Source organism: Topomyia yanbarensis, chromosome 2 (genome assembly GCF_030247195.1).
Source record: "Topomyia yanbarensis strain Yona2022 chromosome 2, ASM3024719v1, whole genome shotgun sequence".
In the NCBI taxonomy this organism is placed as follows: domain Eukaryota; kingdom Metazoa; phylum Arthropoda; class Insecta; order Diptera; family Culicidae; genus Topomyia; species Topomyia yanbarensis.
In genome coordinates this window covers 399,369,054-399,393,240 of record NC_080671.1, presented here as the reverse complement: position 1 = coordinate 399,393,240, position 24,187 = coordinate 399,369,054, and the positions used below count along the sequence as shown (strand labels likewise).

General features: G+C 39.4%; 1 protein-coding gene across 6 annotated transcripts in view; it reads left to right on the top strand.

Annotated features, from left to right (window-relative positions):
- The window catches only part of LOC131684896 (unconventional myosin-IXb-like), a 240,142-nt gene that overhangs the window by 91,212 nt on the left and 124,743 nt on the right, over nt 1-24,187 (top strand). For 3 of the 6 annotated variants that reach the window (XM_058968141.1, XM_058968138.1, XM_058968137.1), the window contains exon 1: nt 6,985-7,789. The exons of 1 other annotated variant lie outside the window; for it this stretch is intronic. In XM_058968141.1, the coding sequence (XP_058824124.1) occupies nt 7,670-7,789 (120 nt within the window). In that variant the 5' untranslated portion in view covers nt 6,985-7,669. Of the gene's footprint in view, nt 1-6,984; nt 7,790-24,187 lie in introns of those variants that run through there. 2 more of the 6 variants (XM_058968143.1, XM_058968142.1) reach the window with 1 other exon arrangement.

Genomic DNA, 24,187 nt, shown 5'->3' with positions numbered 1-24,187 from the left:
GAAGAAAAATGTGTTGCGTTGTACTTGAGCGGATCGGTTTCCTAATATAAATATTTTTTACTACAAAAAAGCATGACCAAAAAAGTGTGTGGTGTTTTGTAGTTTGAAATCTGGTTCTCCGATCTGGATGAAATTTCGCACAGATATTTTCAAAAGTATGTACTTTCAGAATAATCAATATTTTTTTTTCGATTTCTTCAGTTCCAGCTTTGTATATAACCCCTTAACACACTTTTTGATTCGATGCAAGAAAACTTATGTATTGTTGAGCAATGGTGTCTTCATGTTAGACAGCCGAAATAAAACATCAACGGTGCTTTTCACTCAAAGAAGGATTACAACATTTTCCATTTAGAGCTTTCAATGTGAAAATTCCTCTTCGCGATGAATGGCTGTCTGGCTGGATGAAGCGACAACTACGTAATTTGTTATACTGACGGTTCTTTGTTAAAGGACCGAGCCGTTGCTGGAGTCTATTGTCGTGAAATGGGATTAAACCAGTCTCATTCGCTTGGTAGATACCGTACCGTATTCCAAGCAGCTATCTATGCGATTCTGTGTGGCGTACCATCAGCACTTCAACAGGCACTATGCTATATTTCTCCTGTGGAGAAATATTTGGGAAAAAACATTTTTTCTCCATTATGGAGAAAATTGATTAAAACAATATTTGCGCGTGAAGAGTACAAAACCTGCAACTAAATTAGTTATGGAATTTACGTTTCGACTTCAACACGGAATTTGCGGTAAAAGAATCTATTTTTGCTCAGCCTGGTTGCCCTGAAAACTTTTAGTTCGGCAGATTCGAGATCGAAATTAGTAATCGTATGTCGAACTCAAATCGAAGAACTTAGCATTTCAAATGCTATCTACCTTCTATGGGTACCCGGTCATTCCGGGAAATTACTGGAAATGAATGGGCGGACGAATTGGCTAGAGCTGGCGCTGCGACTGAATTCGTTAATCCAGAACCAGTTCTACCATTGCCGATAAGTTGGATAAAACACAAGATTCGCTCTTGGGCAGCATCCGAACATGTCAACCATTGGCGTAGCTTGAAAATTTGCGTTCAAACAAAGACTTTTCTGCCGGATATGAGTCCCAAAATGTCCAAAATTTTGTATTTTTGTCAGGGGCACTGACCGGACATTGCAAACTCAATTATCACATATTTAGCATGCTGAGTATTATTCGTGTGGTCTTTGTAAATCCGATTATGGAATTTGATATCATTTGATATGTAACTGTCCTGCAGTAATGGAATTAAGTATCCGGATTTTTGGTTATCCGTGCATAGATGAACCTATGCACAGAGAGCTGAAATTCAAGGATATGTTATTGTTCCTAATGGGTTACGAAATAGGTGTGGTAAATAGCTACAGTTTAAGTCGTATTTGAATGACTACTTCATCGGGGGTGTAATCGTTCTGTTATCTCAATATCCCCTCGGGGGTGTTGATAAATCCGCTCATCGAAAAATGTCTTTTATTACCTTGAATACTTCCGTATTGTCTATGTTCTCTGTGTCGTTATTTTCCTTATCCCTAACCTTACCACTTCCCCAGTCCTATTCCTATCAGGAAAATGGTGAAAAGACAAATCACGGCTTGGCAAAAATCTCCGATCAAGGTGGGGTACATGCCATTTGAGCCCGTCGCTACCGATTCCTGATTTCGAGAGGCTTAGTCAAAATGTATTTTCTTGCAGGACATCACGCAGGACTAGGGGTTTGCTTAAAACACAAATTTTGCGACTTTTTTTCAAAAAGACATCCAAAATGAGTGACTCTCATTGTTTACTCAACTCTGCATAATATGCTAGTGAAAACCACCGTCTTTCGATATATACTGAAAAATAAGTGAAAGGTAACGCCTTAAAAATCGAAGGAGAAAGTACACGGAAAAAAATGTTCCTAAAATCGTGAATGCCATGAATTCTGGAACAATCACCGTTTTTGCGGTATGAAAAAGGACCATGAACAAAAATCGTGTGTTTTATAATTATGTTCAATTTCCCTTCAGTAACGCCCGCATAACGCTTTTATTAGTGGGAATTATTTTTTTTTGTTTTATGAACCTCAGTCACGATTTCCGCCAAGTTATTTCCAATTGGAATTTCAGTACGCGAACTAGTTCACAACTTTGTGAACAGTATTCATAAAACCAAAGGTTGACTCATGATGTTTTTCATAAATATAGGAACTTATTATGAGGAGTTTTTCGGCTAATCAGTCATAAATTAGACAGCGAAAACAACAGGAACATTGGTTCACAAAATCAAAATATTCTGTTTATGTTCTCGTGAACTATTTCACGAAATTCGGAATTTTATTCATGAATCCATTCGTGAATTGGTATAATATATTTGTTACAATCCAATATCCGTGCTCTTGAAATAGTTCACGAAATCATGGAATATTATTCATGTATTTTTAAACTGGTTTATGATACCTTGTATAATAGTCTCAACTTACCATTCGTTTTCGTGAAAAAGTTCACGAAATCATAAAATTTATTCGTATATTCGTGAACTGGTTCATGATTTCAAGTACATGATTTACAATCTATTTTGTGTGCTGGTGATATTTAGAAGATATCCCTAATCATTTACAATTGCATGCAACATGGTAATGAAATTTTTACGTGAACTGTTTCACAAAATTTGGAGTAGTATTCGTGGAATTATTTTTGTTCCATGCATTTTTTCATGAAATGTCTAGCAGCTAGCGACCAGTAATAGATACGAGCAGCAATAGATATAAAAAAACTATCAGGACATCGAACATCGTTATTCATTTAATAAGGTACATTCTGATGTCCGGACAGAAAACAAAAACAAGATATCGCGAATAACCTATAGTATCTTCATGAAAACAAATCACGCAACTAGTGACAAAAATATCTAAAATCATGACTAAGATCCTGAAATCATGAACACAAATCACACAACTCGTGACATAAATATCTAAAATCGTGACTAAGAACCTGAAATCATGAACGTGATTAACTCTAATCATAACTAAAATATCACGAAAACGTGAATAAAAATTAGGAAAATTGCGACTAAGATCCTGAAATCATTACCTTCAATCCCGCTAGTCTGACAGAAAAATCCGCTAGAAAACTCATGTATAAAATAGCACGGTAGCGAGATGAGAAATCACAAGAATCGCGAATAAGCTCTTTAAAATCCTGAACAACGTTTGACTGTCGGCGGTGTATTCCCAAATCATGAACAAGAATCACAACAAAAACTAAACATGTCCAGGGAACAACAACAGTAACCCAACCAAACATTCTAATGTAACGCCATTCGAGGTACAACTGAAGAAAAAATAGCGATTTTGACGTAGGACTACGTCTTTGTTTTCGATATGGGGGTACACTTTGTAAATTCTACTAAAATGGTATGTAACGAAAAGTGGTCCAATTTTAAACGCATATAATTCAGCCATCTCACGATAAATTTTCAATTTTTTGCTCATATCGCCCCGAAATACTTCTAAGAATTGATTCCAATAGATAAACCCAAAGATTTTTAATATCGTTGCATTAAAAATTTAAATAATGTACAACCTAGTCAAAATATCGCGCATTTACACACAGAAAATAGCGCTTCCCAAGTCCAGCACGACAAATTTGTGTACCTAGCGCGCAAAGTTTCTATGAATGACGTCATCATCGACTATTTAAAGAACGGATTTGGCCGGACAAGCTCAGTTTCCTGTTAAACGGCAGGCGGAGCAGATCACTGCGCTGTTTGTTTTCACAGCCAGTGTAGCTGAGTTAGAAGTCCGTTACACTGGCTGTGGAGGTACGCTACCCAGTGTCGTCCAAGACGCGACTGAGCTTGTTCGTTCAAACACTAGAGTCATTTCGTCTCGTAAAACTTATCGTTGATCATGGTGTTAGTACCGAAAATGTTGCTTCCCTTTCCACAGGTGCAGTTTGCTTGCCAAATAAAGTATTTCGATGTAAATTTTGACATTTTCTTCGTTTTAAAGCTGAGAATGAGATGAGAAACTCTGGGTCCTGATATTTGGTAAAAGTGGCCTTTGGCGTATGCTTTGTATGTATCTGATCAACATCTCTGCATTGAACTTCTTAGCGTTGGGAAGTTTGCTGATGTTCATCGCGGTTTGGCAAGCTCTGAGCTATGTATGTATGTAAAGCTGCGCTTGGCTTGTTTTTTGTACGTAAATTTGGGAAAAACCTAAAAACTCTCGCGCTCGCACGATCATTAATTGATCACTTCCTGATGTTTTTATCCTTGATATCAGCAGACTAGGTCCATGCCTTCAATTGGACCAATTAAAGAAGATAGCTCTCAAATCCACTGGACACTACGTTACATGGCGACCTGACCGGGAATTCTAGTGATATGGCTTAACTTACTCCCTGTCAGAATGTGAATTGTACATCAAAAACTAACTATCAGAATGAAGGTCCGAGTGAAAATCTAAGAACGCACGCGTATATAGGAACGGCCACACGGTTACAAAATCCAGTTTTGTACACGCGAAGTCACATGCACGCCTACATGAGCCTACGTGACAAACACGTTAACATACGAACGCTTAAGCCCTTCGCGATTAACAACGCACACCTACGCCCGCGATCACGCAAACTTGATAACACCCCGGTAATAAGTTGAACGTTTTATCACTTACGAAATTTCAAACACGTACCTACAAATGTCCGTCGCGATCACGTCCGGAAACTCTTACCCTCTGTCCTAATAACTTAGGTTCATACATTCAGTAGGACCATTGAAAAAATAAAGCTCATATCCACTAGACAACACGTTCCATGGCGCAATGTCCGGGAACTCTAGTGATATGGAAGATCTCCCTTTCTCACAGCATCTGATCCGTGCACCAAAAATAATGTATTAGATTCACGGTCCGCGATTATCCAAGAACACACGTGAATATGCGAAAGGCACACGGTTATAAACTAGAATTTATACATGCGAAGTGACATACACGTTAGCACACGCGACATGCAAAGGCACACGCGATCGAACACGTTAACGTACAAATGCTCGTGCCCTTCGCGATGATACACGCGATCACGGGTCCCTACGCCCGCACATACCTGAACCGTACAATGAATATCACATTCAGACTCACGGCCCGCTACGATTGGCCTTTAAGCACTTTTGAGTGGTTTAATTGAAAATTATCAGTATTTTTCTCAAAGCATTTGGGAGGTTTTGGATTTTTCATGTGAGTGAACAACATTTTTGCACCTGTCATTTTCATCCTTGTCGTAAAAAAATTTAAATTCATAGCCTATGAACAACTCACTTCAAAGAGAAACTGTGCACAATTTAATTATTTTTATTTGCTAAAGAAAAGTGCCAGTTGTAAGTATTGCAATAATTTTGTGATCACCCTTTTGGTCGTAAATAATCACCCGATTATGTTAATCCTTTTTGGTAACCGAGTTCATGACTTCTCCCAAGACTCTCGGTCAGTCAACTGATTAAGGTCCCCTATACTGAATTTAGATACTATAGATACTATAGTATCTAAATTCAGAGTTTCAAAATTATAGCGTCCCTTCACCGCCGAATCGCAGATGTCCAAATAAATCGTTTCCAGCTATTCTACGCATGAGCATTTCTGGCCTTCCTCATCAGCGCCGAGCTAAATTTATCATGCGTAACTTTTGAAAATTTGCTAAAACATTCCAACCAACTTCGCAGCGGTAATGTCTGCGCAGTTTGAACTTCAATCATTGATGACTTAATTGTGTTTAGCGGGCATGTTTACGTCTGCGTCAAAGTCTGATTCAATTAGTGTATTGTTTGTACAACATGCACTATATCCCTCTCGCCCACTTAATATTAATACATACTGGGAGTAGCTCCCCCCCCCCCCCCAATCTCAATGAGCCCGACAGTCGATGAGAATGATCTCCTTCCGTTGCAGATTTAGACAACGGCGAAATACGTCGAATACTTAGGTTGGAGCTAGGGTAGCTGCCGAAATTCTTGACCGGTTCTGCATGGTCGTTCTAGCACTGGTCGCGTCTGGTTCGCTTTACCCTACATTCCTCACGGCTTGAGAGGGTGCTCAACGCGGCAGGATCCCCCTTCTCCGACTATCTTCACCCACCGACTCAGCAGTGTGTTAAATTTTATAGAATTAGCAGTGAGAATCGTGTGCGCAGGGGATATCAAACCGCCGGAATCGTGAAATCCTTCACCGGAGGGGATCAGTATCGATCTACCTGTGGTCGTCGGAGGTGCTGCTACCGCCGTGATACTGCCACGCGTAGGTCAAGAACACCAATAACCATGTAGTTTTGTGGATTACTAAAGTACCGAGCGATTGATCGTATGTAGGTGAAGTGTGAACTTAGTGATTACCCTTGGGGGACTGTGTGAGATTCGAACAGGCAATCGTACTAGCAAAATCTTTTGGCTGGCGGCGAAAAAGCGTGACAACAAGTGCGCTGTTAGCTGCTGCAATGCATACTACAATTTAACCGATTCCACTTGATTTGCTGAATCCACGACGACGACGGCGGCCTACAGTACAGTAATGCCTGTTCCGGTGAAGGGAAGTGAGTCACGTTCCAAGTGCCGGGCGGCGGCAGCTTTGCAGCTAGGCCCGTCGAACAGCTGCGCCTCCGTCCGCCACCATTAAGTGAGTGTTATGTTGAGTGTGACCAATAATAATGCGAAATTTAGCGTTAGCTGCGTTCTGAAGTCGGCAGCGGCGCGAGCGGTCGTTTTTGTGACTGGGTCCAGTCGATTTGAAAAACTCGCGATTTAGTTTGGAAGGTTCTGACTGAGTGATTTACAGTGGATTCGAAGAAAAGGTATGGTCCAGTGAGTGAATACTTCCGCATATTGCCATGGCAAAACTTGTTGTTCGTTTTAATTTGTCATTTTGTTGGAAAATTGGACAATTTTTACAAAAGTCCTCCTCTAAATAGTACACGCATTTCACGAAATCGTGCCACTCTAGTTCAATTCAGCTAGCTAAATGTTAGTTGAAATTTGTGACATTATTTTCTTCAAGAAGTTTTGCTCTTATCCGCCCAGTTTATATGCACAAACCGTAAAGATTCCATAATTCCCAAGAGCTCCATCTCCAAACTACAGGATCAAAATGCGTTCCCCACCGGAACAGCTTCCTCCCACTTTATCAAGCCTACAAAGTGCCAAATTGCGGCATCTGGTTTGCTGTTGTGGATAAACGAAGTTTGTGATACTCTCGCTGATGCCAGCAGTGACACACACACACGCACACACAGTCATTCAATGACGTGACGAGACGAACCCCATAGCATCGCTGGAAGTGAGAGTTATCGAAACAAGAAGAAAACGACAACTACGACGACGTCGGCAGGCCAGTAACGGAAAATAATAGTGTGTCGTGTAAAAGCGAATCAAGCAACGAGGAAACGGTTTGAAAAAGATTCCAAAGAGTGTACTAAAAAAAAGTCTCGCGAAATACTTGTGTTGTGTGATAGTATACATTTCCGCGACAGTAGAGTGTGAGTGAAGCTTTGGGCTCGGTGCCACTGGCTGGCTGACTGGTTGGAAGATTCGTTGGTTGGTGGTGTTGTGAGCTACCATAAAGAGAAAAAGAACACGGTGAGAAGCGAGAAGAAATCGTCATTTTTAAAAAGATAAGAGTAGAAAAAAAACAGATATGGCCCGCGCTAGTGTTAGTGCCAATGGCAAAGACAGAGCTAATCGTGGGAGCGCTCGACGGAGCAGGTTGCTGTACTACGATGATTTCGTCACGCTGGACTCGACGGTTATGATAAAGGTAACGAAACCGAACGAAATTAACGCGAAATCGAAAGAAATGGTGCTGTTTGCTTGATCGGTGGTTTTTTGTTTCGTCTGCGCAAAGGTTTGGCGATTTGCCTACTTATATGAAGATTTCGAAGGTGGCTATATAGGCACTTATTTTTCATTTTTATGGTTTATCTTTACGATTTGCCTCAAGCTGCTAATCCAGGAGCACAGTTGGGTATCGATTCTGTCGAAGGTCTTGCGATTTCTATTCCAAGCAACTGGCTCGAATTGGTAATTTATCGTTTAAGCTTTTTAGATTGGGAGCCTTTGATCGTACGGGGTTTGGGTCTCACCAGGGCTCTAAACTTGGAAATTATGGGTCTGTAAACTACAATTATTTATTTAGGTTTTTTTAGACAGTCGTTTTAAAAGTTTCCATGGTCATCTGGAATGGACATAGTGGTTCATATCCCATACTGAGCGGCACTATTTAGATGTATAGCTCGTATATTTGCCCATTGGTGTGATGCAAAAAAAATGTATCATAAAGGTTCATTTTGGGGGTCACAGTTACTGAGTAGTGGAACTTCGAAACAACCATCAAAAAGTATATTATCAGAGAATTTTTTAACTTAATATTGTTATTGTGTGACATTTGGGAAATCTGGTCACTTGTACACTAACTTTTTGTATAGCATCCCCGATCGCTTGCTTTATATGGATTGCTCCATATAACGCCACAAACGAGTCGGATGTCTCTCCGGCTAATGCCAGATGTTGACCCATCCAATGCCATACGAATCAGATCAATATTTATTGTCGTGACGAAGTGTTCAAGCATTATCTGCCACAGTTCATTTCGTTTCATTGAATCGTACGCTGGCTTAAAATTCACATTCCAGTGGTATTCCAGAAATTCATTTGAGGTAGGTACAAACTTGGTCCATCGTTGATCGTCCTGCTCGAAACCCATCTTAGTATTCGTCGGAACAGGATTCAGTCAGGGCGAAGTCTGCTTAACAAACCACGGAAGAGAACATTATAGGCCGTATTGAGGATTGTTATACTCTAGTCTATGTTTCTTTTGGTAAATAGACCATATGAGGTCATCCAACCAATTCGGTCAAGCAGTGGACCGGCATCGAAACAGTCGGTCCACCGTGCGATCGGGAATCCGTCCATCCCAACTGCCTTTCCGTTTTCAGTACTTCTAATTTGTGTAGGTTGTCCATTGTTCTCAATCCTTATTATATTTGAGCTTTCTCTATTTTTATATCACTCTTGTACGATTTGTCAGCAGATTAATGATTCCGGGACGTTTTTTCTGCTGTTCGTGCCCAAATTTTTTACCATTTTGTAAAACTCGCGCGTTCCTAGCGAAGCTTCCCTCGCTTCCCGCGAGAACTTTTTTATCGTACCTACGTTTCGTACGCTGGTTTAAGTTTTTCTCGTCTATGCTCAGTTCATAGCACCGTTTCTGATGTGTAGCCACTGCAAGCATTTAGCTCCTATCCTGGTTATTTTTTCGCCCATCGTTTTTTGGCACTCAACGTCAAACCAGTCATTCCGTTGATTTCTTTGGACCCAGTCCATCTGTTACTGTTGTACTAACCTCCCTAATTATCTGCTCCCACGTTGTACAGTGAAAAAAAAACTATAAAAAAACACGACTTTAATCAATAGCGTGATAGAACGCTAAATGCAGTTATCGAAAATGAGCACTCTTTATGTAAAAATGTCTGAGGAATCAATTGCATGCATTTAAAATAATCGCAAAGTACTCTATCATGCTCGTTTTGCCCTAATTCTCCTTGGTGTTAATGTTTATTTTTATGACTGGCTATACAACTTGGAGGAAAGCTACCATAGTTAGTGTTTCTAATGCAAAAAAACTCCAAAGATTCTATAGAAGACTAGCTAATACCCATCGCACGTTACTGCGACTTTCAACGAAATAGGATGAAAGCACAATTTGTTCCGAAGCGCCATCTGGCGCGGGCAGATAATTCCCAACCAATAGCACACAAACGCTCCAGAACAAATGCCTATTATGTATAAATTTTTACGGCAATCGGTCAAGCCGGTTGGGAGTCTATAAATCATATAATATACATAGATAGATAGATAGATTTAGTTTAACTTTGCTCAATATCTTGGAAGCAGGCCTAATGCCGCTGATCATAAGTAGTATTTTTTATGCAAAAAAGTCCAAAGAAACGAGTGAAGATAGATAGAATGACGGCACGGTACGGTCAGAATTAGCACCACCCTCTCAGATTTTATTGAAACTCTCTGTACATGAGAACTTTGTCACAAAAAGTCACTTTGCATACTTTGTTTTTCCAAAAATGATCTAGACTGTCTTTTGAAAAGGGTCAAACTTTTTTGACCAATTTATTTCAAACGGTTATAGTCTAAAAATCACAAACTCTACAAAAAAAGTGTTGTAGGAGTGATTGGCACAAAATTAGTTAAATTTTTGAATAAAAATATTCAAAAAAATTCTTCATCGACTCCTACACTGAAAAAAAAATCGATTTTAAAAATTTAAAGTCGATTTACAAAAAAACCCCATCTTTGATTTGGATGAAATTTTGTTCCAAGATAGGTAATTCTGTTCCCTACCTACCCTCAAAAATTTAAGTTGGGCACTTTTAAGAAAAAAAATGTTATATGAATAAAAAATTTCCTTGTCCAAACTGAATTTATTTTTTCAGTGTGTTTTTATCGAAAACTAAACCAATATCCATAATCATCTCAGAATCCAATTTCTGAACTGCTAGTTGCAAAAAGTATCAGTATCGAGTTTGGTATATATTCATAACAAACTTCAAGGAGGGCAAAGATAAGCCATTTAACATTATCGATATATGCGAAATTTAACTAAATACCACTTGGCCGTGTACGAAGAAGTATCTTGTCTATGTACCCGCCCAGGAAGTAGAGATTGATGGTGTTGTCTCCAACAGGGGCCTTAATTGCGAATTAATCCAAAAGAGGAAAATCAGTTTTCTTTGCTATGCTTCCACGTAAAAACCTCAGAGTGTCCTTCGAAGGGTGCTGTTACAAAACCGAAGTAAGTGGTTCCTGGTCTTAGTAATCTTAGAAACTAGCAGGAATTTCTACATAGTGCACCAAAAACTCCAAGTATCCTTGCATTTTCCCCCCAGGTTTTACACAATGCATTTGCATTACGATTAAAAGTCAGACGAAACGAGTACCTGACGCGAACAACCGTGAACAGTCTCCTACTTTGTGGTGAGCAGAGATTGCTTAGAATTTTACGCGAAAGGGACTTTTGAACGTCGGATCGCCCGAATTTTTCCCAATATACGCGACGCTATAAATGAAAAACTTGTGAAAACTGAAAAACGCGATTATTGGCACCGGTCTGTCGACGGATTAACCTACAGATCATCAGAGAAACAATGTTTCGTCTGGTGGCAAGGGCCTACGTTGTGCATTCGATTTATCCCGTGATTGGAATACACGGAACGTTCGTCATATGATGACAGCTATGCATCGCTTTTATGCTACTTATTATGACAGTAGTGTTGAGTGGAATCATAAAAGAGGCTGTGCTTGTGCTCCCCACAACATTGATGGTTTTATATTTACCTATCAACGACCATGCCCACATCGTTACAGTTACAGGAGGCTCTCCATTTCATGGAGCATGGAAAGCACTCTTTGTATTTCTTGGGAAAAACATGGAAATTTTTGAGTACTTTCTCTGAAAAATCATAGCACATCACCTTAGTTTGCATTCTTTCGTTGTACTCCATTCCGGGTAATGAGAAGGCGAGCACTTGGATTAGAATGATAATGAGAAGGTGGACATTTAGGCATTAGAAGGTGATATTTAGGAAAGATCGCGTAACTTCAACGAGTATTTAAATATTTCTTCTCAGAGGACGCTAGAAATTTGGCAAATTTCGTGGAGCGATAAAGTTTAGGAATCCCAAAGGTATCAAAAAATCTTAGTCCAAGAGAATGGATGAGGGTTATGACTTCATTCGGGTGATATTATACGTAGAAGGCCCATCTCCGGCGTATTGAGATCGTGGAGAACAGTCTCTGCACTTGTGGTGGCGGTTATCGCAATATTAAACATGTTGTCTGGTCGTGCGCTAAGTATTCTAGTACCATATCTTGCAATAAAATTTCATCCAAATCAAAGATGGGTTTTTTTTCTGTAAATCGACTTTAAATTTTTAAAATCGATTTTTTTCAGTGTAGGAGACGATGAAGAATTTTTCATTTTTTATTCAAAAATTTAACTAATTTTGTGCAAATCACTCCTACAACACTTTTTTGTAGGGTTTGTGATTTTGAGACTATAACCATTTGAAATAAATTGGTGAAAAAAGTTTGACCCTTTTCAAAAGACAATCTAGATCATTTTTGGAAATACAAAGTATGCAAAGTGGCTTTTTGTAACAAAGTTCTCGTGTACGGAAAGTTTCGTTAAAATCTGAGAGGGTGCTGCCAACATTTGTTCGAGTTGGTGCGAAATTCGTCAAATCAAACATGGCAATATATTTCGGAAAGAGTCTACATGCAGTTCATCGATAGTTGTATTGCTTATATGAAAAGATCCTGGGAATCCATTGCAAATAGTCAGAATGGCCACATGAAATGTGTGAACCCGTTTACCCCGTATTCTTCCTAGATTAGTTAAACCGCGTTTTACATTTAGAGAAAAGGGGCCCCATCCAAAGTAATTATCATTATGTAAAAAAAAGGCCAGGAAACCAATTGAAGATAATTAAAAGGACCACACGAAACTTGTGTATCCGTTTTACCCGAATTCTTCTCACAACACAAGTGTGAAGTGAAATTTGGCCCTTCATTTCTAAAAAAGGCTGAATGCGACTGATCAAATGTATTAATTCTTATAAAGAAAGGTCCGGGGAATCGGATGAAGATAAATAAAACGATTGCACGAACTACGTGTGCCTATTTTACCCCAGTTCCAAGAGCTCAAGTTTGAAGTTAATTATTTAAAAAAGGCTGAGAGCGGCATATCAATCAAACACGCGTAGTTATTCGCGACATAAAAATACTCACGCGGTTAAATACGCTAACGTTGAAACGGTTGTGCCCTTCGCGATAATACAAAGCTGGTAACGCATTCGAGCTTTTAATCTTGATCATTCGCGCAACTTCCACCCGCGATCTCGCATACTAACATGTTAACATCTACACAGCACTTTACACAGTCTCAAGTTCGATGTGATTACGAATTGATCACGTCCGGAAGCATACAGTCTCATAAAAAGTATACATTAGACTACACTCATTCTCTTCTAGCTTCTAAATGGTACACTCAAAATTAACCATCAGAGTCGCAGTCCGCGCGACCATTCCAAAACCCTCGCGAATAAGTTTATGACCAGACTGTATGCGCTAACACACGCGACATACAAGCGCCCATGAGATCAAACGCGTTAACATACAAACACTCGAGTCCTTCGCGATCATCCATGCACAGCTACGCTCGTGAAAACGCAGCGGTGATTAAGTAAACGTTTTAGTACTTATAAATTTTTAAAAGCAGTCAAGTGCGCACATATAAACGCTCGTGTCCACGCGATCATGAAATCTACACGTCCCCATATCTGTGACGTACGCCAGTTATCACAATCTGAATCACGGCCCGCTGCAATTGACTTTAGGCAGTGTTTTATTGGGCGACGCTTCATTCTAGCAAGAAGCCTTTCCAAGAACCAAGCTGTACAGCTCCAGTTGCAGGGAACTTTTCTCTGGATACCAACCGTAAGATTCTACACATCATTAGTGATTGTTTTTCGAGCAGCACGTTAAACCATAGTTTTTGAAGTCCACGATGGAATAAATTTCTTGCCCATCCTTTCTTAAAAGCCGTTTAATTATTGCTCAATAATTAATATAATTGAATAATTCTCAAAAAACGTCTAAATATGCATTATTGTTCTCACGGGTCACCCAGGCTCCACACTACACACCGTTTGAAATACCTGGGAAGTAGTTTCCGCGCATGTTCTCCGTAATGTTTTCCACTTTTTCGAAAAGCGACATGAAAATTTTAATGGTCACTTGACAAGCAAGTGGTGCCAGATCATGTAGCCGAACATCGATTTTGTCATCATCCATAAACATGAGGATCTTGATTTCAGCGTTGTCCTACACAATCACATGTTTCAAGTTGTTATGCATAATATTTTCGTCTGAGCCAATTTTATTGAACGTTATCAGCACTGGAAGTCTGACAAAGGCCAACTGAATAAATGTGACTTCCGAAGGTGGCAGCGGCAGTTGGTTGTGTGCAATCTATCTAGAGGCAGTGAGGTACAATCACTATCGTCAATGCGATAATCATGTGTTATTCCTAGTCATCATAGCCCAGGGATAGCATAAGGGTTTGTGCATTTGTTTTTTCACATAATTGCTTTCGTTTAGCGCACTATTTCGATCTTTTTTCCCCGTTGGATATCGTCAAAAAAGACTTCCGAAGGTCAAAGCTCCCTTTTGCAATTTCACCAAATATTCCACATCACGGATGCTCGGTCTTATGCGAAAAGATTGAAAGTTCAAAACCAATAGCCTCAACACCAATTCTGGCTTCTGCGGCTCACTCATCTCGATAGATCACCGCAGAAAGAATAAAAGAACACAAGGTAAAAGTAGCTTTTTTGTAGTTCGCTTCACGCTGACTCGGGTAGAAACCAAATGCACACTAAGTATCATGATCGTAGTCCGTGGTGGTTGGAGTTAGACTGATATTGTCTCCATCTGTTTTCTACAGGAACTAACGCTAAGGCCCCGAAAAAAATTGAAACTCCTTGCAAAGAAGTAATTTGCTGTGCTAGAGATAATTCCTAGCTTTTGATATTTCTGGAACCACAGCATACAGTTCACATGATTGTTGATATAAAATGCAAAGTTTTTAAATGTTTCATATAAACTGTATAACTCCAAAGATTTTTTGGCTTTCATGCTTTACTCTTTAGAGAATTTGTTCAAGCTTTTGAAAATGTTTGTGAGCTTCGGAACACTCAGCGAGCTTATATAAAATGCAGAGTAAATCCTGAAACATTTGGGGAAGTGTTAAGTCTAACAAATTTAAAGGAAGGTGCATAAAATTCCAAAATACATGTGAACACTATTCAATACTGATCTAATATTATTTTCTTTTAGAGAGCTATCTTTATTCTAAAATTAGCTGCCCTAACAGGACAGTGTATGGCTATTATGGATTTATTTAGCTATTTTTAAATTTTTGTAGACAATTTAGTGATTCGATAGTCCTTCGGCATGATACTATACCTTGATGTGGTCCGAAGGCTTTTCCACCAAAGCAGTATTACAATGATTGTATCACAGAAACTTGGGATACGATTATTTTCTTTTTAGTTAAGCTACATTGTGATCAATTTTACTACTTAACTTGGCGACCTTTATTATCCACTGCCATGGTCAAATAATATACAATGTGGGTTTAGGGCCCAATTCTCTCTGCAGGCACCCTTCTTTTATTGCTATATTTTAAATTAGGTCCATGCTAACACTCACTAACACAAATTGCTTATTCTCTCATATAAACTCACAATCTCTCATTCCAAACGTACAAACGTGGCCTTCGAGATAACACAAACCTGATCACGAAAGCGAACCCCCGCAATCTTGCCAACATTCAAGCACCCCGGAAATTAAATGAACGTTTGCATCTAAAAATTGACTAATGCGGTCTCAAGCATCAACCCACCGCTCGCGCAATCATGAATCGGTAACGTCCGGAAGTCTCTACCCTTGATCTTAGCAACCCAAACTCATGCCTTCAGTTGAAACAATAGAAATAAAACCTAGACAATACATCTACGCGCGATCATTGAAGAACACGCGAACATGCGAATGACCATACGCTTATAAAAATAATGTATCCACGTGAAGTTACATACACACTAGCGCGACAAGAACGCCAACATACAAACGCTCGAGTCCTTCACGATCATCCACTCACAACCACATCCACGATCTCGCAAACAGGATAACACCCCGGTGATTAAGTAAACGGGTCAGCACTTATAAATTCACAAACGCGGTCTCAAGAGAGGAATTCCACGAAGATCCGTCCGAAAATCTTTAAAATCGTGACCGACCATCTTAGAATCCAATGAAACTTTCACGTTTCACCGTCATGCAAGACTAAATATTTTTCACAGGTAATAAGATTATTTTGACTCAAGAGCAACTTTTCAAAAGAACGTAAACGTTTCTACGTGTATGAATTTCAATTTTTTTGTTCGATTACTGTATTTTATACAGCAAAACTATTTGAGAACGAGTTACAGGGAATGAATACTTCCGTCTGAAAAAAGTATACACTGAAAAAAATGTTGTGTCATTTTTCAAAAAAACAAAAATTTATGATAAAAATTTAAATTGCGAAAAAACCCGTTTTTTTAATTTTTTTTCTATTTTGTTACCAAAAACCTAAAGAGAAAAGAAAAATTTTGAATGTGATTGCATGATGGAGAAAAAATCTGTAAAAAAGTTTTCCTAACAATAACTTCGTACATGTTTTTAAATTTCATACTAATAGATATAATACAAAATTGTAATTCTATTACAGAATATAATTCTAAGCACCATTTAAAATAAAAATGCATTTAACAAAAATCTTCCAAAATGCGATAGTTTTCGAGATATTTGAAATTTTGCTCCTTCAAAAACAATTCGTGTAATTATGCTCTTTTTAAAAGTTATTCGCGTTACCCCATCAAAAAATGTCAAAAATTTAATGTTTATCGTTTTAAAGACGTAAAAGCAACCTTTTTAGTGTATTTGGATCCTGGAGAAGCTTTCAATAAAAAAGTTTTCCTAACAACAACTTTTGACATTTTTTTATAATTCTTACTATTTGCAGTCAAAAATACAATTTTCTTTCTGAATATGATTCTAAACGCCATTTTAAATTGAAATGCTCTTAACAAAAAATTTCTAAAATGTAGTAGTTCTTGAGATATTTTAACTTTTGTTTTAACAACACAATTATTTTGTTTTATTACGACCTTTTCATAAGTTAGTCGCGTTTCTCCATCAACATTAATAGGTTTTTCAAAAGGCCCGTAAACTTTCCTGCAACTTTCTCTTTGACATCAAGGCGTTATTGTGAAACATTTTAAAGTTACATGAAAACAACCAACATATGATTCAGCTATATAGTTTAATCAACAGACCCTATGGTTGAAATATATTTTGGTTGCTTTCATGTAACTTTCAAATGGTTTACAATATCGCCTTGATGTCAAAGAGAATCCACTAGACAAACGTTCCATATCCACTACACAAAACGTTGCATGGCGACATGACCGAGAACTCTAGTGATATGGGGTAACTCACTCCCTGTCAGAATGTGATCCGTACACCGAAAACTAAATATCAGAATGACGGTCCGCGAATATATGAATGGCCGCAGGGTTTCAAAATCGAATTTATACACGCGAAGTCACACACACGCGACAAGCACGTCAACATACGAACGCTTAAGCCCTTCGCGATCATCTACACACACCGATGCCCGCAATCGCACAAACTTGATAACACTCCGGTAATTATGTGAACGCTTTTGTACTTACGAAATTACAAACGCGCTCTCAAACGCGAACCCGCAAACGCGCGCGATCATGAATCGGTCACGTCCGGAAATCTTTAGCCTTCATTCTAGCAATTTAGGTCCATGCATTCAGTTGGACCAATAAAAAAAAATAAAGCTCATTTCCACTAGACCACACGTTCTACAGCGACATGACTGGGAACTCTAATGATATGGAAGAACCCACTTTCTTCTGGAATCTGAGCCATACACGAAAAATTAAATATCAGATTCACGTTCCGCGCGCGATCATTCTAGAACACACGCAAATATGCGAAAAGCACACGGTTATAAAATAGAATTTATACACGCGAAGTTACATACACGTTAGCACACGCGACATACAAACGCACACGCGATCGAGCACGTTAGCGTACACATGTTCGAGCCCTTCGCAATGATACACGCGATCTTGAGTTCCTACGCCCGAACATACCTGAACCGTACAATGAATATCACATTCAGAATCACGGCCCGCTACAATTGGCCTAAAGCAGTGTTTTAGTGGGCGGCATTGCCTGTCTCGTCTGCAAATTGTAGCATGTGATTCTGACGGGGAGCCCTTCCGAGAACCTAGCTCTACAGCTCCAGTAGGACAACTCTCGAAAAAAATGTGGTTTGATAGTATGACAGCCAAACGAAACCAATCTGAAGATTTTTTCTATCAAAGATTGTATGAAAAAGTCGCATCTACTTATGGGATTTTCGATTGATTGACACCAGTGTAGTGGAGTGCACTGGATTTTTTGATTATAGAGGTTTTAACTTTAAGGTCGTTCGCCTCTTTTCGAGCTAGAGAAATCTCTTTTGGAAAAATCTCTAACCTATGTGCGGGGTTGGGAATCGAACCCAAGTGAGCTGCGAACAAGGCAATCGATTTACCAACTACGCTATGCCCGTCCGCATGATGAATCTTAAATATCTCTGATCCAGCACTACCAAACGTGCAAACCCTCTTCTATTCCTAGTATGATGCCACTAGAAATAATCGCTCCCAGTTTTTGTCCAATTCGCCAAATGTGAAATTTAGTCAAACCTTCTCACCCCATAGGTACCTGCGCCATAAAATCCCCCACAGACACACGGCCTAGCTCTGATTCGGCCGACTGAGTATGGTCACACGCTGATTAGGACTCTTGGCTATGTTCGCATGCATGGCTTGGTGGATCGGCACGGATTCAGCCTTGGTAGAGAATTTTTCATCCATGCTAAATCGTTTGGTAGAAGGCCGGGCATATCCTAAAAAGGAAAACATTGGAACCGCGGGGGCAACGTTAGTCATTCGTCCATGCCCAACTGAAACCTTTTATACGAGGTGTATAACACAGACCAAATATCTGTTGCGTTTCTAATGAAAGTGAACTGGGCTACTCAAAAACATAATTTTCTTTACTTTTATATTATTTAAAATAATATTGTATGCTAGTCCATGTGAATATTCAAAATACGCCAACCCAAATAGGTGTGATGACCCGTCATTTACTGTGGCATCATTTATTCAATCGCGCGGTCATCGTACAGAATTCTCTCCTAATGACCTGGTGGCGCGAAAAGTTGGTCTGTTAGGCGTTTTATCGATAGATCCGAAATTGATTTTTATTTTCTTCTTTCAAATCACATTCAAAGTGATCTACGAGCTAGGAAGGGAAAGAAAATTGTTTTCCAAATATCCAGTCTCATGGGAACCTGATTCTTTACAGTAATAATTGAGCTCGGCGTGGCTTATCGGCCTGTGTGGAACGGAACGAACGAACCGGTCTGACACGTCAAGAGAATAGACGCGTCCCGGCGACGAGTTCGATCGGAATTTGCATACGAACATTAATGTTGTCATTTTCGCTAATTCAAATATTTTGCCGCCATCTCGCGAAGTAGTGGCGTGTATTTTGTGCTTGTTCTTTGCTTTTGTGCCCGGCTCCGATCCGGCTTGGAGAGAGATCCGCGTGGTTTTCAAATTAGTAGGCTTTTTGTGTTTCTGCGAGGATTGTACCGGCGATTTTGAGTGAGGATCACCTTAACCTAGCCTAACAAGGCTAGTTAACCTCAAAACAAGTCTAGATTAAATCTATAGTACATCCTATTTAAACAGTTATGGTTTTCATCTTTAAACCTATGACCGCCGCGGCAATCCGGAAAAGAAAAAAAATCATCTTTCTCTTCTTTGAAAAAAGACTAGTTCATCAACTTGTTTCGTTGTCGAGTCAACAAAAACCATCGCCAAATTAGCATTCCACAGTCTGCTGCGTGCAATAATCGCATGGGGAGGAGCGGACCTTCCAACTGCTATGAATAGAATGCTGTATCATCTGCTGTGCGGTCATGGGAATGAGATCCAATCGGTTAAAGATACTGTCATAGGAACAAATCCTACTATTAAGTTGCTGTCATGTTTAGTGTGCGTGGCGAAGAACAATGTAATAGTTTGCACTTTGTTGGACTGAACTGTTCACCGATTGCTTTGCAACGGGAATTAGTCTCCGAAATGACGAAAAGACTTGAAACTAATGCAACATCGTTATTGGTCCTTAAATTCTCACCCATAACCCATAATTTTTAGAAAATTTCGATTGTTTCCTCGTCACCAACTGAAAGCCTAGAATAGCTGCTGCGAAAAGGAATGCCAGATGTGAAGATATGTCTTCATTTTGAAGACATTTGAAATGACAGAAATGAAGACAGTCGAAGTATTGAGGTGATTTCTGGCAGTATTCTTTCTCAAATATCTGGTATTCCTAGCAGCGAATAAAGTGTATCCGTGGACCACTTAATTCGATTGAAGGTATTGGGACCATCGCATATGATAATTCCGACGTTTAGGGCTGAAAATTCACATTGCTGAAGCAGAAAAGAAATATTAGAGGTTTAAGAGTGCTTCCTTGCGGTGTAAAAAAAACTTAATAGTAATCATGGTCTCCCTTCACACAGAGTTGACGGTCAATGGGATATGACTGGAACCATATTTCATTGATTTTTGTTAACACGTATTTCGCATCTCTACTTGTATGCATCCATCATCGGGGTCTTATTTCAGACTGTAGAAAATGTTTTAGGGCCCCCTAATATGTATACTACTGTTTGGTTTTTGGAAGTATAGTAATTCGAGAAGCCGCATGTATCTGTTCCTCTGATCACGGTTTAGTAGAATTCCGGATGTGTTACTATGTTTTGATTGCCGCAAGGTTCTACTGTATCAATTAAATTGGAAGACGAGTAGGTATTCTATAGTGAATCAGTTATAAATTTAGAACGGAAAACTAGAACTAGTCAGGCACATATGGACATGATAGAATGGAAATGCGAAAAATCCTTTACCTTCTGCTAGCAGGAGTTGTGCGTTCCACCCAAGTCTATCGCATGGTCGTTGATAAAACATAACTCGTTATCATATTTTACCGCCGGCGTCGCATTTTGACGAGTGCAAGTAGTTTTGATTGCATTTAGATGCTTTTACTGATGCTTTTGGCATCTTTATTTGGAATGTTTCATTACTATATCTTAAAATAGATTCATACTAACACATACACAATCTATATGCATATGGGTCATTCCACGCGATGTGATCAAAAAAAGAAGCAAACTTGAAATCGACCTTCACGGATTTGAACCAAATTTAGAGGAATTGTTCATCTAGGGTCAATATATAAAGACCCAAATTTTTGTGTCAATTGAACCACCCCTCGGGTCATGGGAGCACCCAACACCCCCCCCCCCGTTTTGGCAAATTGCCAAAACCCTTGAGTTTCTTTTAATCATATCTGCGGTTCTATTTACTCTAGAATCAAACCGCAAGATGGCTTTTGAAGAAAATTGTTCAAGGAGTCTAGAAAAAATATTACTTTTTGGCGGAAGTGCTGCCAACTATGCGATTTTTCAGTTAAATATTAAAAGTTAATTTTTCTCTCAATACATATATTTTAATTTTGAAAATTATAATGCCATCGCGCTCCTCGGACATTTTTACATAAAAAACACTTATCATCATAATATAATATGAGCGCACCCTGAGGTATAACGGAAGGGAAAAACTCCCATTTTCTCATATAAAAATCCATTTTTATTGCCCAAAATTGAGAAAATCTTCAAACGGTCATAAAAATCGACCCTGATCGACCCTGGTTTTTAGTGTTGTGCGCTTGCGATTTTATATGGGAAATTGCGGTTTTTTCTCTACAAAACGGTGCATTTCAGGATCCGCCAAAATTAAAATATATGTATTGAGATAAAAAGAACCTTTTAACATTTAACTGAAAAAATCGCATAGTTGGCAGCACTGCCGCCAAAAATTTATATTTTTTCTAGATTCCTTGAACAATTTTCTTCAAAGGCCATTTTGCGGTTTATTTCTAGAGTAAATAGAACTGAAGATATGATCAAAAGAAAATCAAGGGTTTCGGCTATTTACCAAAACGGGGGGTGCTCCCATGACCCGAGGGGTGGGTCAATTGGCACAAAAATTAGGGTTTTTATACATTGGCCCTAGATGAACAATTCCTCCAAATTTGGTTCAAATTCGTGAATGTCGATTACACGTGCCTTGATCACTTCGCATGGAATGACCCATATACACTCTCAATCTATCTCATTCAAAACGTACAAGCGCTCGTGACCTTCGCGATAACACAAACCTTGTCACAAACGCGTACATGCAATTGCAATTATCCACACATACTGACGCCCGCGATCTGACCAACATCATCAATCATTCACCCACAGCTCGCGCTATCATGAATCGATTACGTCCGGAAGTTTACCGAGGGTCTTAGCAACCCAGCCTCGTGCCTTTAGTTAGACTAATCAAAAAATGACGCTCATATTCATTAGAAAACAACTCTAGTGATAACTCTCTTCTAGTCTCTGAATCGTACACAGAAAATAAAGCATCAAAACCACGATCCGTGCAATTATTCAAGAATGCACGCGAATATGTGAATGGTCACGCGATTATAAAATCGATTTTAACCACGCGAAGTTACATACACGCTAGCAGACGCGACGAACACGTTAACATACAAACGCTTAAGCTTCGTCAACGCAAACTACGTCCGGGATCTCACAAACATGAAAACACTTCGGTGATTAAGTGAACGTTTTAGCATTTATAAACTCATAAACGTTGTCTCAAACACCGTCTTACAATCACATGTGTTCGTTCGATTATGAATTGGTCACGTCCGAAAATCCCTACCCTCGGCCCTAGAAGCATAGGTCTATGCCTTTAGTTGGACCAATTAAAAGATGACGCTCATATCCACTAACACACGTTCCATGGCGACATGATAGTTCTAATGATATGGGGAATCTTGTTCTCTTCTAGTATGCAGCACGCTAACATACAAACGCTTAAAACCTTCGCGATCATCCACGCACACCAAGGCTCGCGGTTTCACAAACGTGAACACAACCCGGTGATAAAGTGAATGTTTTAGCACTAATAAACTTATAAGTGTGTAGTCAAGCGGAAGCCCACAAACGCTCATGTTCGCGCGATAACGAACCGATCACGTCCGGAAGTCCCTACTCTCGGTTCCAGCAGCCTATTAGATGCATGCCTTCAGTTGGAACAATAAAAAATATCACTCATATCCACTAGATAACACGTTCCATGGTGACATGGCTGGGAACACTAGTGATATGGGGGAACTCTTTTCTGGTATCTGAACCATACAGTAAAAATTAGGCATCAGATTCACGATCCGTCCGCGATCATTGAAGAATACAGGCGAATATGCGAATAGCCCCTCGGTTATAAAATCGAACTTATGCACGCGATCGATCACGTTAACATACAAACATTCGTGATTATGAATCGGCTACGTCCGGAAGTCCCTACTCTCGGTCCTAGCCGCTTAGGTCCATGCCGTCAGTTTGACCAATCATAAAAATTGACGCTCTTATCAACTAGACAACACTTTGCATAACAACATGACCGGGAACTCTATTAATATGGGGTAACTTACCATCTCCCAGTATCTAAACCGTATACTGAAAATTAAGTATCAAGGTTCGCGCGCAACACACGATTATAAAACCAAAATCATACACTCGAAGACACTTACACGCCAACACACGCGACATACAAATGCATTTGCAATTGAATACGTTTACATGCAAACGCTCGAACCCTTCGCGATGATACACGCGATCATGAAGTCCCTACGTCAACACATCTGAACTGTACACTCAATATCACATTCTGTATCACGGCCCGCTGTAATTGACCTTAAGCAGTGTTTTAGCGGGTGACATTTCCCGTCTCGTCTGCAATTGTAGCGAGTGATTCTGACAGGGACAGCCCTTTCGAGAACCCAGTTCTACAGCGGCAGTAGGACAACTCTCGGAAAAAAATATTGATTATAATAATTTTATCACTACTTTGCATGGAAAGGTGCCACTGTGCGCCCACTTGATCAAACCTTACATACAAATACTCGAGTTCTGTGCGATAATACAGCCCTGGTCAAAAACCCGAACATGCAATTTCGATCATCCCCGAAAACTCGAGCGAATTCTCATGGATTCAATCACAATACAACCCCATAAAATACCAATGTTATTAGGGGTGCATTAATTTTTGCGATAGTGGAATTTTGTCAAACGCTGGTCAAAAAATTAATCGATGCGTCAAAAAAATATTTGGGCAAAATTTGAGCGGAATTGGACCATTTTAATACATGCCCCGAATTCAATCGCTTTGGGGCGTTTTATATGGGAAATACATGTATTTCTTCATACGTTTTATTTGAAAATGCAAAACTTTTTTCAAAGTGATCGAAAAATTTTAAAACTTGG